Source organism: Petaurus breviceps, unplaced genomic scaffold, assembly GCF_028583685.1.
Source record: "Petaurus breviceps papuanus isolate PSGF00001 unplaced genomic scaffold, PetGlider_PUasm1.0 90604, whole genome shotgun sequence".
Taxonomy (NCBI): domain Eukaryota; kingdom Metazoa; phylum Chordata; class Mammalia; order Diprotodontia; family Petauridae; genus Petaurus; species Petaurus breviceps.
In genome coordinates, this window is record NW_027187285.1 from 3,220,313 (window position 1) to 3,232,084 (window position 11,772).

General features: G+C 41.2%; 1 protein-coding gene across 1 annotated transcript in view; it reads right to left on the minus strand.

Annotated features, from left to right (window-relative positions):
• The window catches only part of ESYT3 (extended synaptotagmin 3), a 90,829-nt gene that overhangs the window by 4,104 nt on the left and 74,953 nt on the right, over nucleotides 1–11,772 (minus strand). The window contains exons 18-21 of the mRNA XM_069063885.1: nucleotides 7,438–7,904; nucleotides 5,018–5,113; nucleotides 3,751–3,882; nucleotides 1,087–1,192 (exon numbers count right to left, since the gene is read on the minus strand). Of these exons, the coding sequence (XP_068919986.1) occupies nucleotides 1,087–1,192; nucleotides 3,751–3,882; nucleotides 5,018–5,113; nucleotides 7,438–7,904 (801 nt within the window). The remainder of the gene's footprint in view (nucleotides 1–1,086; nucleotides 1,193–3,750; nucleotides 3,883–5,017; nucleotides 5,114–7,437; nucleotides 7,905–11,772) is intronic.

Here is an 11,772-nt window from a genome sequence, read left to right on the forward strand (position 1 = left end):
AGAAAAAAATGAGCAACTTATAAATTACTGTTCATTCTTCTCCCCGGTGTTCCCTCACTGTTAATGTCTCTATTGTGTACTGTGGACAAAGTCCCATTATAATTTATCAGGGTCCCTTTTTCTTCCTCAGCCACCTCTGCTACCCACCAAAGAATGCTGGGGGTTAGCTTTGGGCATGGTGTGATACATTTCCTGAGCTTCCTGATTGGTTGATAAAACACAATCATTGATAATGTTGGGTGCCACACTTGGGTAAAAAAGAAATGGCTTCTGGCTGGCAGCTATCTTGGATGAAGCCTTCCAGTTGACACCAGGAATGGGGATTCAACTAGCTGGGTTTCTTTTTCTTGTGTGTTCTTCCTTTAGCATGGACCCTTTGAGATCACACTAAGAAGCAGTATGGAAAGAGTATGCAGTAGGGGGAGTGGACTAGTTCCAAAGAAAGAGTTGACATTAGGAAGAGGCTGCCAGAAAGATCACGGTTGGCTGTATGATTGGACAGTGTCCAGTGCCAAAGGTGAAATCTGAAACAGCGAATTAGCAGAATTGCCAACCTGTCTTATGCTTTGATGATTTCCAAGCCCCATTATGTTGCTTCACTTAGTTAATACAATATTGAATATAATTAAATAACTAGACAACAAAAGTAGGGAAGAGCTTCCCTTGAAGTTGGCCCAACAAAATTTGCCTTGTACGTTAATTTGCCTGTGTAACTGCTATTTCTATGAAGTCTCTCTTTCCTCCTTTCTTTCCCCACTCAAACCAGCCCTAATCTTGAAGTCAGGGCTTCAGTCTTCTCATTCCATTGCCATTCTTTGCAGTTGGTAGGATACAGGGCTCTGCAAGCTTGTTGATAGGACACTAACATTAAAGTGCTTATAAATGAAGCAATGCCAGAAGTTGGGACAAAGATTATAGTGGACAAAACCCTCAATTTGAACTTGGAGCACTTTGGTCCTACCTTTGCTACTTACTACCCTTGTGGCTTTACCTGTCTGGGTGATGAGAAAGACATTTCCTTATCTGTAAAATGAGATCTCTAAGCACCCTTTCAGATCTAAATTCTATGAGCTTTAACATACTTACTTTGCCCAATTCTTTTCTTTTGTGTGACCCAAATGGTCGGCAATGTTTAACTGCAATATCCAGAGTTCTTTTCTTCACTTCTTCCATAGGGACATAAAATTCAAATCTTTAAGAACAAAAAATAATCAAATCAGCAGGTAAACCCTCAAAGAAAATATAAATGAAGTTTTTTTCATGTGTTGCAGATCTATGAGCCACGACCCAAATTCTCACTTACCAGGAAACTGCCTGATGCACATAGAAATTAAGGGACTTGGCCAAGGTCAGTAAGTGTCAGAGACAGGATCTGAACCCAAGTCTTCCTGACTCCAAACCCATTGCTATCATAGTACCATAGATTTTAAGCTAGAGTAACAATAACAGGTTGTTCAGTCATATCTGACTCTTCATGACCCCATTTGGAGTTTTCTTGGCAAAGATACCAGAGTGGTTTGCCATTTCCTTCTCCAGTTCATTTTACAGATGAGGAAACTGAGGCACACAGGATTAAGTATCTTGCTTGCGGTCAAACAGCTAGTAAGTGTCTGAGGCTGGATTTGAACTCAGGTCTTCCTGACTCTAGGCCCAGTGCTCTATCTAATATGCTACCTAACCACTCTCAAAATAACATAGTACCATAAAGTTGGAAAAGAACTCAGAAGTCGCCTAATCCTTCATTGAGGTCATCAACCTCTTGATTTTTACAGCTGAGGAAACTGAGGCCCAGAAGGATAAATAACTTAGCCAGGCTCACATAGGTAAGTCCTGTGACTTGGTCAAGATCACACCATAGTAAGTAGAAGGGCTGGGATTTGAATTCTGACACATAGTACATGTTTAATAAATTCTTGACTTCTGAACCCAAGTACTTTCTAATGAGACCCAGTATTTTATCTGTTGATCTACCCTGCAACATGTAGAACAACCAAATGTTACGTTTTTTATTTTTATCAACAATTGACACCTGGAGATTCTGCTTGCCAGTGCACCAGAAATACTCTTCATTAGGAAAGTTCACACAAAAACCATCATACCTGCTGCTAAAGGCATATGCTCTAAATAGATATTTTTTGGGTATATTATGGAGTCATATGACCTGGGTATGAATCATGGCTTTACTATTTACTCACCAGGTGACCCTGGGTAACCTCTCTTGGCCTCAGTTTCCTTTCCTGCAAAATGAGGAGGATTCCCTAGATAGTCTCCAAGGTCCCCTCCAGCTGTAAATTAATGTTTGTATTCTGTGTAAGCAAATTTCTTCAGTTAAAGCTTGCCCCTCCCTCACAATTACAAACCTTTAATTCCACCTTTTCTGGATGATTCAGAGTCATCATTAGAAGCACACGAATCATTCCACTGTGCTATGACACAGAGATGCCTACTGTGTGCCAGGCACTGTTCCAAGTGCTTTACAGCCATGATTTCATTTGATCTTCACAACAACCCTTCGAGATGGGTACACTAGCTCTAAGATAAATATGCTATGTGCCAGACTGTGTATATTATAAAATATCAGGTAGGAAAAGGATAATAAACATTAAATTGATTTTTTTCTTATTTGACATAGGCCCATGAGGTAGTTAGGTGGCTCGGTGGATAGAGCAGTGGGCCTGGAGTCAGGAAGACCTGAGTTCAAATTCAGCTTTAGAAAGTTACTAGCTGTATGACCCTGGGCAAGTCATTTAACCTCTGTTCACTTTAATCCATTGTAGAGGGAAATGGCATACCACCCCAGCTTCTTTATCAAGAAAACCTCATGGACATTATTGGTGTGCTATGTTCTATGGGGTCACAATGAATCAGACATAACTGAATCAATCAACAACGACAACAATGACCCAGAAGTCGGATAGCCAAGTTCATATCTATCTCCCAACAATTATTGTAAGGTTCAACTGAGAAGCTGTGTAGACGTATCTGGTACACCACCGCACTTCTGTTATGTACTACTATAATCACTGTGTATATGTAAGAGTGGGCCCCTTTGATATGTCTGGCAATTCTGCTGATTAAAAGGGGCAAAGGTAGATCAATAAATATGTAAATGTGTATGAAAAACCTTAAGAAGACAGTCCAGAGAGGATGCATTTGCCTTGGCAAGTCTGTCTCGCTGCTTCACTGGACCAACAGGAGAACTTTGAGCTAATAACTAAAAGTCTGGAAACTCAGAACTGTTTTGAGATGAGTGGACAAGTTTACACTGCCTGGTTATGTTTACCCTATAGAGATGAGGGTTTAGTAAATGCACTGGCTAACCAGTGAGTTCTTTCACTGACACATAGTTAACCACTTCACATCAGTAGCCCAATAACCTCATTTTAGAGGAAAACATTTCAGGAAGAGTTTGGCTCCTGGCTAGGTGAAACTATGGGGAATGTTTCACCAGAACAGGAAGCCAGGTATTGAAGAAGATAAAATGCTGGGCCTGGAGTCAGGAAGACTCCTTTTCCTGAGTTCAAATCTGGTCTCAGACACTACTAGCTGTGGAGAAGGAAATGGCAAACCACTCTCCATCTTTGCCAAGAACAAAGAGTGGGACATAACTGAAAACAACTAAACAACAATCCACAGAATGCCAGCAGGGAGACAGAATAAAAATTATATGCTTTTCCAACGATATTAGCTATTCTCCATAACTGTCTCAATCTCCCAAAGAATCCTAGGCAACTCGGCTGTTCCACTCACTTTTCATCATACTGGGGATTTACGGTTTTCCGTTTTACTGATGTCTTCTTCCGGCTTGTCCACTTCCGTTCGGGCAACAGGTATACTCGGACATACGGATCAACTCCACTGCTACAACAGGGTCTCAAATTCCTAGTTCAATTTAAAATATATATATATTTATTTTAAAGAAAAGGAGCCCTTTAGTAATGAATATACAGCAGAAATATATTGTCAATTATTTATTCAGCCTTAAAGGGTTTACTGATTTACAGGCAGACATCAGAGGCACAGAGATTGGGAGCTAGATGGGATTCTCTTTTCCCCATCTTATAGATGATGAAACTGAGGTTCACAATAGTTTTTTGGGGGGGTTAAGTGACTTGCCTAAGGTTATACAGCTAGTTTTTGTGTTAAGTGTCTGAGGCCAGATCCGAACTCAGGTCCTCCTGACTCCAGGGCCGGTGCTCTATTCACTGCACTACCTAGCCACCCCTTGAGGTTCACAATAGTTAAATGATTTGCTCAAGGTCACACAGAAAGTAAATGACCTAGGTAGGATCTGAACTCAGGTCCTCTGACTCTAAACTTAATACTATATCTTGCTATTTGGATGACTATTAATATAGCTCCTATTTCTACACTGCTTAATAAAATTAGAGTAAGGCAGGAAACCAAACTTATTGGTTTTTCCAAGTTGTATTTGTGTTTAGTGGAGCCAAAACATTTTTCATCCATAGGAAGTAAGATTTTTCCATTTAGGAAAACAGGCTGTTTCTTACCAGCTGACACAACAGTTCTTGCTGGAGTTCTATTTGATTAGAGCCTGGGGATCAGAAATCCTGACCAAAGGTTCCATTGGCACCAGTGGAAAGGATGTACTATACTAAGTAGGTATTTTTGAACTTGGTCAATTGCAGCATGCAGGCATTTAAAAAATGTCCACTCTTCATTATAAAGGAGGAAGCACAGGACAGTTAAAATAAACTGACTTTAGTGCCAGAAGACCTGGTTCGAATCCCATCTCTGATGCTTAATGCTAAGTATGGGAACCTAACCTCTCTGGGCCTCAGTTTCTTCATCTGTAAAATGAGGGGGTTAGACCAGTTGCTTAGATTAGGTAGCTCTGTGTTCCTCTAATCCCTCCATGGAGCATTCACTTTGTAGACCATATGTATGCACATTTCTTAGTCTGTATTTCTTTCCCCCAGACCACCTGTGCTTAACTCTTTTTCAACCACCTGGTTCTCAAGAAAGAGAAGAAATCACAGAACTAGAAATATTTTACCTGCAGCCATTAATGAGAACCACGAGGCTATGTCGAAGGGACATGTAATGGACAGTGAGCTGAATCTCTCCCAGTGGCGGGCAGTTCCCATCAGTACTGCAAAAACAAAGACTTTTCACTTCTCTGCCCAGTTTAAACAACATAGACCTTCCTGAGAGACATGAAATTTGGCTTGACCCTAAGAAAGTTAAGTGGGTAAAAAAGATAAACCAACAAATGCCTCCCCCCCCCCCAATTTTTCTACTTGTTTTATATGTATTACAAAATGACTCTTGGCTTTACAAGAGGATTCACAGAGCAGTTCTTGAAATACAAGTTCATAGTGAATTTAAATGGTTAGAGATGAGATAATAAGGGCAGAAAGTTGAAAGGGAATTTAAAAGGCTTATGGATCACTGCCATTTGAAGAGACCCCAGAAGGGATGATGCAAAATGCTCGGTAAATATGAAGTAAATAAATAGGAAAGTGTTTGATTTGAAGACATTTAGCTGATACACAAGTTTTAAAAAAATCTGCCCAAAAAAAATCCTTGCAAATTATGTTTGCATAATTTCAAAGTTTTTCTTTTAGCACTGCAAAACCCAAGATGATTTTATAGTTTTTTTTTTTTGCATGTGTTACTTTTAGAGCAATCTCTATTTTTCAGCAGAGGTAAATTTCTATAATGAAATTACTTCTATGGAATTTTCCCTTCAAGTCAAGCATCTTATGATCTAAATAAACTTGTTTTTTTTTTTCTGTATTTTTTTTAAAGTGCTGAAGTATGCCAGGACAGCATTTTAATCAACATTACACCAGCAGATGGAGCTCTCAGTCAGAAGAATCCTGGGTTCTTGATCTGGCTTTGTCACGTCCTGGTATCTGGACTTTTGCAATAGTCTTTTAATGAATCTTCCTTGATTCGTTCTCCATTCCAATCCATCCTTCACTCATTTGCCAAAAAGATTCTCCCAAAGCTCAGGTCTGACCAAATCATCCTCCTCCACAAACTCCAATGGTTCCCCATTACCTCCAGGATCAAATATAAAATCTTTTTGGCTTGTGAAGGCCTTCACCACCTGGCTTCATCCTACCTTTCCAATCTTTTTTTTTTGCTTTTTGGAGGGCAAGTGGGGTTAAGTGACTTGCCCAAGGTCACACAGCTAGTTTTTGTGTTAAGTGTCTGAGGCCAGATTTGAACTCGGGTCCTTCTGATTCCAGGGCCAGTGCTCTGTTCACTGTGCCACCTAGCCATCCCTACCTTTCCAGTCTTCTTACCCTTTACTTTCCCCTCCAGGGATCCTTGCTATTCCTCCCTCATAACAACACTCCATCCCCTAATTTTGCCTTTTCACTGTTCTCTCCCAAGTCGAGAATGCTCTCCCTCAAGCTTCCCTGAAGGCTGAGCTCAAATGTTGCCTTCTCTGAGGCTTCCTTTCATCTCATCCCTCTCCTCCACTAGACTAGTGCCTTCCCTCAGATATTACCTTCCATCCACCCTGTACATATCTTGTCTGTTACTGTTCTTTGTACGTTTTCTACTCCATTAGAATGAGTCCCTTGAGGCAGAGACCACGTTTTGTGTTTGTATCTCTAGTGACACGGTGCCTGGTGTATAGTAAGTACTTGGTCAATGCTTGTTGGCTGACACCTTTAAGCTTCCTGTTTCCCATCCACAAAATGGGAAGAATATTGTTAACTACGTGAGCTACCAACCAACCAACAAGGTGTCTTGAGACCAATATAAGTTAATATAGGTGAAAGTACTTTCTTTTTAAAAAATTAATTTGTTTACTTTTTGTTTACAGGATTCAATTCCACAATTCCTTGAATTTCACATTTTGTCCCCCTCCCTCCCCTTCCCCCCCATGGTGGTATACAGTCAAGTATAGGATCTGTAAATACTTGGTGAAAGTACTTTCTAAGGCAAAATGCATTATATAAATTGAAGAGGCACCAAATGGTCTTCTTTGAGAGCAATAATCAACCATTTGGAAAAAAGTTTATTTTGGTAATTTGGTTAAATTGTTGGACGTCGCAAGTCTGATCTGAAAGTATCCTCAAAATAACCTTGCAGCCCTGTCATTCTAATTTTCAAACACAATCCCAAGGCAACTGTTTCTATTTTACATAATCTTAGAGCATAATAGATCTTATAGATTAGCTAGTTCAGCCTTCTCATTTTACAGATGAAGAATTTGAAGGTAAGCGAATGGCCCAGGATGGTAAGGCAATTTAATTGGGACTAGAATACAGACTATCTAACTGCCGAGATCAGTCCTTTCTCCACCAAAAGACCCAATGGACACATTTCCTACAAAATAATCAATTACAAGGAAATGTGTGTTCATATGTTTTTCTTCACTTTGTGTGAGGGTATTTTCACTTTTCTTTCAGGCTGCTATGATGAAAAATAATATTCAAGAAGAGAGAAGCATACTCAACGGTTAGGCTGCTTCCTGTCATGTCAAAGCATGAGGAGGCCAGGGAGTTGAGTGAAGACATGCTTGGAGACATCTTTTTATGTGGCCAAGAGAAAGGGGTGGCATGGCTTTTCATAGGTCTCGGTGACTTGATGGGTCCTGGAGAATGGGAGCCAGGGACAGTCAAGAACATGGTGGTTGTGCTTTTGTTCCCCGTTTGTCCTTGGAGCCCGCTGTCACTGCCCTTGCCTTTGGATTCCGGGCCCTTCTCCTGAGGAATGAGCTTAGCTGAGGTATTTCTGTTGGCTTGCTGGGTGTCAGAAATTCCAGTCTGGGACTGAAGGGGAAGTATAGAATCATGTCCCTGGCATGGGGCTTCTGGCTCCTGGTTGATTTCTGATCTCTTGATAAACACAGGTCCTTTTTTCAGTACCTCCGGGCCTGTGTATGGTGTGCCTGGTTCCCGATCCTCCACATGTAGAAACTGCAAAGAAAACAAAGCATAGTATCATCCATGGAACTGTGCTGCCTCAACCTTGGGCATTCACTACCTATCTTCTCACCTGCTTGATCCCCACCATATCTGCTATTTCAAAGAATAACTTTGTTTCTATGAATAATCCAAAGGATTATCCTTAGTCTTCTTTCTCCCTCCTCACATGGAGAAGAATGGCAGAAGATGACGAGTTGATAAATCATAAAATGGAAAGATCCCCTGATAAAATGCACATTTTCCCTAGCTCTCTCCTATGCCTAAAATGCCTTCCCTCCTCACCTCTACCTCCTGGCTTCCCTTAAGTCCCAACTAAAATCCCTTCTTCTACAGAAAGTTTTTACCAACCCCTCTTAATTCTAGTGTCTGCCTTCTCTAAATTAATTTCTATTTATCCTATATATAGTTTATTTATATATATTGTTTGCTTGTTGTCTCCCCCCTTAGATTTCGGGCTGCTTGAGGGCAGGGACTGTCTTCTGCCTCTCTCACAGTGCCTGGCACATGGTAGGGGCTTAATGGTGTTTGTCCTTCGTTTTCAAAGAGGACCATGGCATCAGGGAAATGATGACATGACTGTTTATTGATTAAAGTAAAGGGTAAAACCAGTTTGAAGAAAGCTTGCCTATGTCAGCCTTAGTCCAAGTCCCTAACTACGTCTTCTGCTTTGTGTTTCTTTCCTTAAGTTGTTGTTTCAGTTGTGTACAACTCTTTGTGACCCCATTTGGGGTTTTCTTGGCAAAGATACTGGACTGGTTTGCCATTTCCTTCTCAAGCTCATTTTACAGATGAGGAAACTGAGGCAAAGAGGGTTAAGTGACTTGCCCAGGATCACACAGCTAGTAAGTATCTGAAGCCATATTTAAACCCAGATCTTCCTGACTCTAGGCTTGGCAATCTATCCACTGTGCCACCTAGCTACAGGTAACCAAACTGATCCTGAAGACTACACATTTTTAGCCTGAACACTATGTTGTGAGTTTAGGAGTTCCTGGGTTCTTGTCTCAGTGACCCAGTGGGAGTTCCTTCTTCCAACTACACTGATTCTCAGAGGAGAAGACGTATCACCACCAGGAGAGGTAGGAGGGCACGGCAGCTGCAGGGACTAAGAAAGTCCAAATGATGCCCTGGCTTGTCAGGAGATCCAGATTTGTGAGCTGCATAGACATCGGCAGGCAAGAAGAGAAAGTGATATCTGCTTATGAGTTATTGTGCTCATTGCTGGGTCCTTGTTTTAGAAAGGAACTTGATAAGCTCACAAAGAGGCAGAGCAGCCACATGGGGAGAATCTGCTGAAAGATCTGAGGATGTTAGCTTGGAAAATAGAAAACTCAGAGGTGCTAAGAAGCTCTCACAGTATCTGGAGCACTGTTATGCAGAAGAGGGTTTAGCCCTCTCCAGGGCTAAGGACTAGGAGCAGTCAGGGGAAAAAAAATGCAGTTTTGGTTGAATACGAAGGAAAAAGGTCCTAATAATTAGGAATATCCAGAAAGTGGAAGGGGATGCCTCAGGAAGGAGCAGTTCCCCTTTACTAGAGGTCTCTAAGCAAGGGATGCATGACCATTTCTTAGTTAATGCTGCAGAGGTAATTCTTATTCAGGTATGGGTTGGAGTCGATGGCCTCTGAAGTCTCTTTCAACTTTGAGATTTTGTGGCTCTGTTAAGTGAAATGTCCCCAACAGAAACAACCTCTCCCTTCCAAACACAGGTTTACAAAGAAGGGGCAGTTATCTGGTGGAAGAAATGAATGAATTTGATGAATTCGGATGAATGTGAACCAAGTTGTGAAGGCTAGAAATATCTAGCCTTCAGGATAACTGTTTGGCTACCTGTCGCTAGATGGCACAGTGGATCGATTGCCAGGTCTGGAGTCAAGTCAAATCCAGAAATGTCATTGCTATTAATTAGCTGTGGCCTTGGGCAAGTCCCCTAACCTCTATGGAACTTGGTTTTCTCATCTGTAAAAGGAGGGGGATGGATTAAATGACCTCTAGAATCCCTTCTGGCCCTACACCTACAATCCTATTTATCTTTAAGTCAAAGGGAAAATGAACGTCATGAAATATCTCATGATGATTTTCACCATCTACATTATAAAATATAGACAGCAAACAGGCACATCCTACTGATACATTTGGAATAAAAAGGATCTGAAAACATCTGTAGTTTGCTTTTTATTATTATTACTTTTTAAAACCAGCCTTCAACTACCTATTGCCATTACTAGTAAGTATCTCAAAAAAAAAATTTTTTTTAAGATTTTTCACTCTGTTTTCCACCAAAAATTTTTATTTAAAGTGAAAGATTCTACAACTACAAAACATGAGAACCATTGACCAACAAGATAAAGTCTGAACAATCTGCCTCCAACCAACCTACTCTTTCATCCTTATCTTTCTCATTGTTTCCCCGAGAAGAACGCTCCCTTCCAGTTAGACTGGTCTTTTCACTGAAACCTAAACGCATCAGGCACATTCCTGCCTCTTCACTGCTGCCTAGGAATTCCCCCTGCCCAGAATTCCCTCCCCTGCCATTGTCGCCGCTGATGTTTACATGGCATTTTAAGCTCTACAGAGCACTTTTCATGCTTGATCTCATTCAATTCTCAAAGCAATTTGATGTACTACAGGTATTATTATGTCCATTTTGGAGATGGGGAGACTGAAGTTCAGAAAAACTAAATTACATCTCCGTGATCACTCAGTTACTCAGTGTCAGACGCAGGATTTACTCTTTCCTAGTTGAAAACTTAAGTATCCTTCCTACCACACCATAATATTGCCAATTCAACTCATTTACATTCACCTCAGTCAACAAGAATGGTTGCTCCTATGGATGTTATGCTGCTGGTTGATGGAGCCCATGTGTTTTCTTTTCTTTTTTTTTTTTTTTGCTTTTTGGAGGGGGTAATTGGGGTTAAGTGACTTGCCCAAGGTTACACGGCTAGTTTTGTGTTAAGTGTCTGAGGTCGGATTTGAACTCAGGTCCTCCTGACTCCAGGGCCGGTGCTCTATTCACTGCACCACTTAGTGGCCCCCTATGTGTTTTCTTGGTGTTAATTATTAGATCAAAATTAGCACAAGCAACAGAGAAATGACCCATACTTTGTTGCTTCTCAGTTTCAGAGGCTACACTGAGTGTACAATCATATGCAAACAAAAAGTCAGGCACCAACACTCCCTCCACTTTGGTCTTGGCTTGTAGCCTTTTCAAGTTAAAGAATTTAACATCAGTGAGTAGCTGACCTGGATGCCGCATTTCTCCTTATTGAAGACGTTTGACAATATGACCAAGTATCATACGCAAAAGCATGGGAACAAACATAAGGCTTTGTTTCACTCCATTGGTGACTGGGAAAGTGTGAGAGCATCATCCATTATCCAGAACCCAGGCAAGCATGCCGTCATGAAATGTATGTACAACACTGATGAGCTTCTCTGGGCAGCCACATTTTGACATAATTTTCCATAAGGCCTCATGACAAAGGCCTTGGTCAGATCTACAAACACTGTGTACAGACCTCTGTTCTGTTCTTGCCATTGCTCCTGGAGTTGTCATGCAGAAAATACCTTCCTTGATGACTGTGGCTCATGAGAATCTCCTTCTCTTCTTAATTCCTATAAAATCTGCCGTTTGTACTACTCATCTGGAACAGACTGCCTTCTGGTTCTCCCAGTCCTACTTCTGCCACTGACTAGACACACAGAAGAAAAGACTCAGGAGGGGCTAGATTATAAAAGAGAGGGAGACAGAGAGAGAAGGAAGGAGTGGGGGGAGAGAGAGAGGAAGAGAGAGAGAGGAAGAGAGAGAGAGGGGAGAGAGAGAGAGAGAGAGAGAGAGAGAGAGAGAGAGAGAGAGA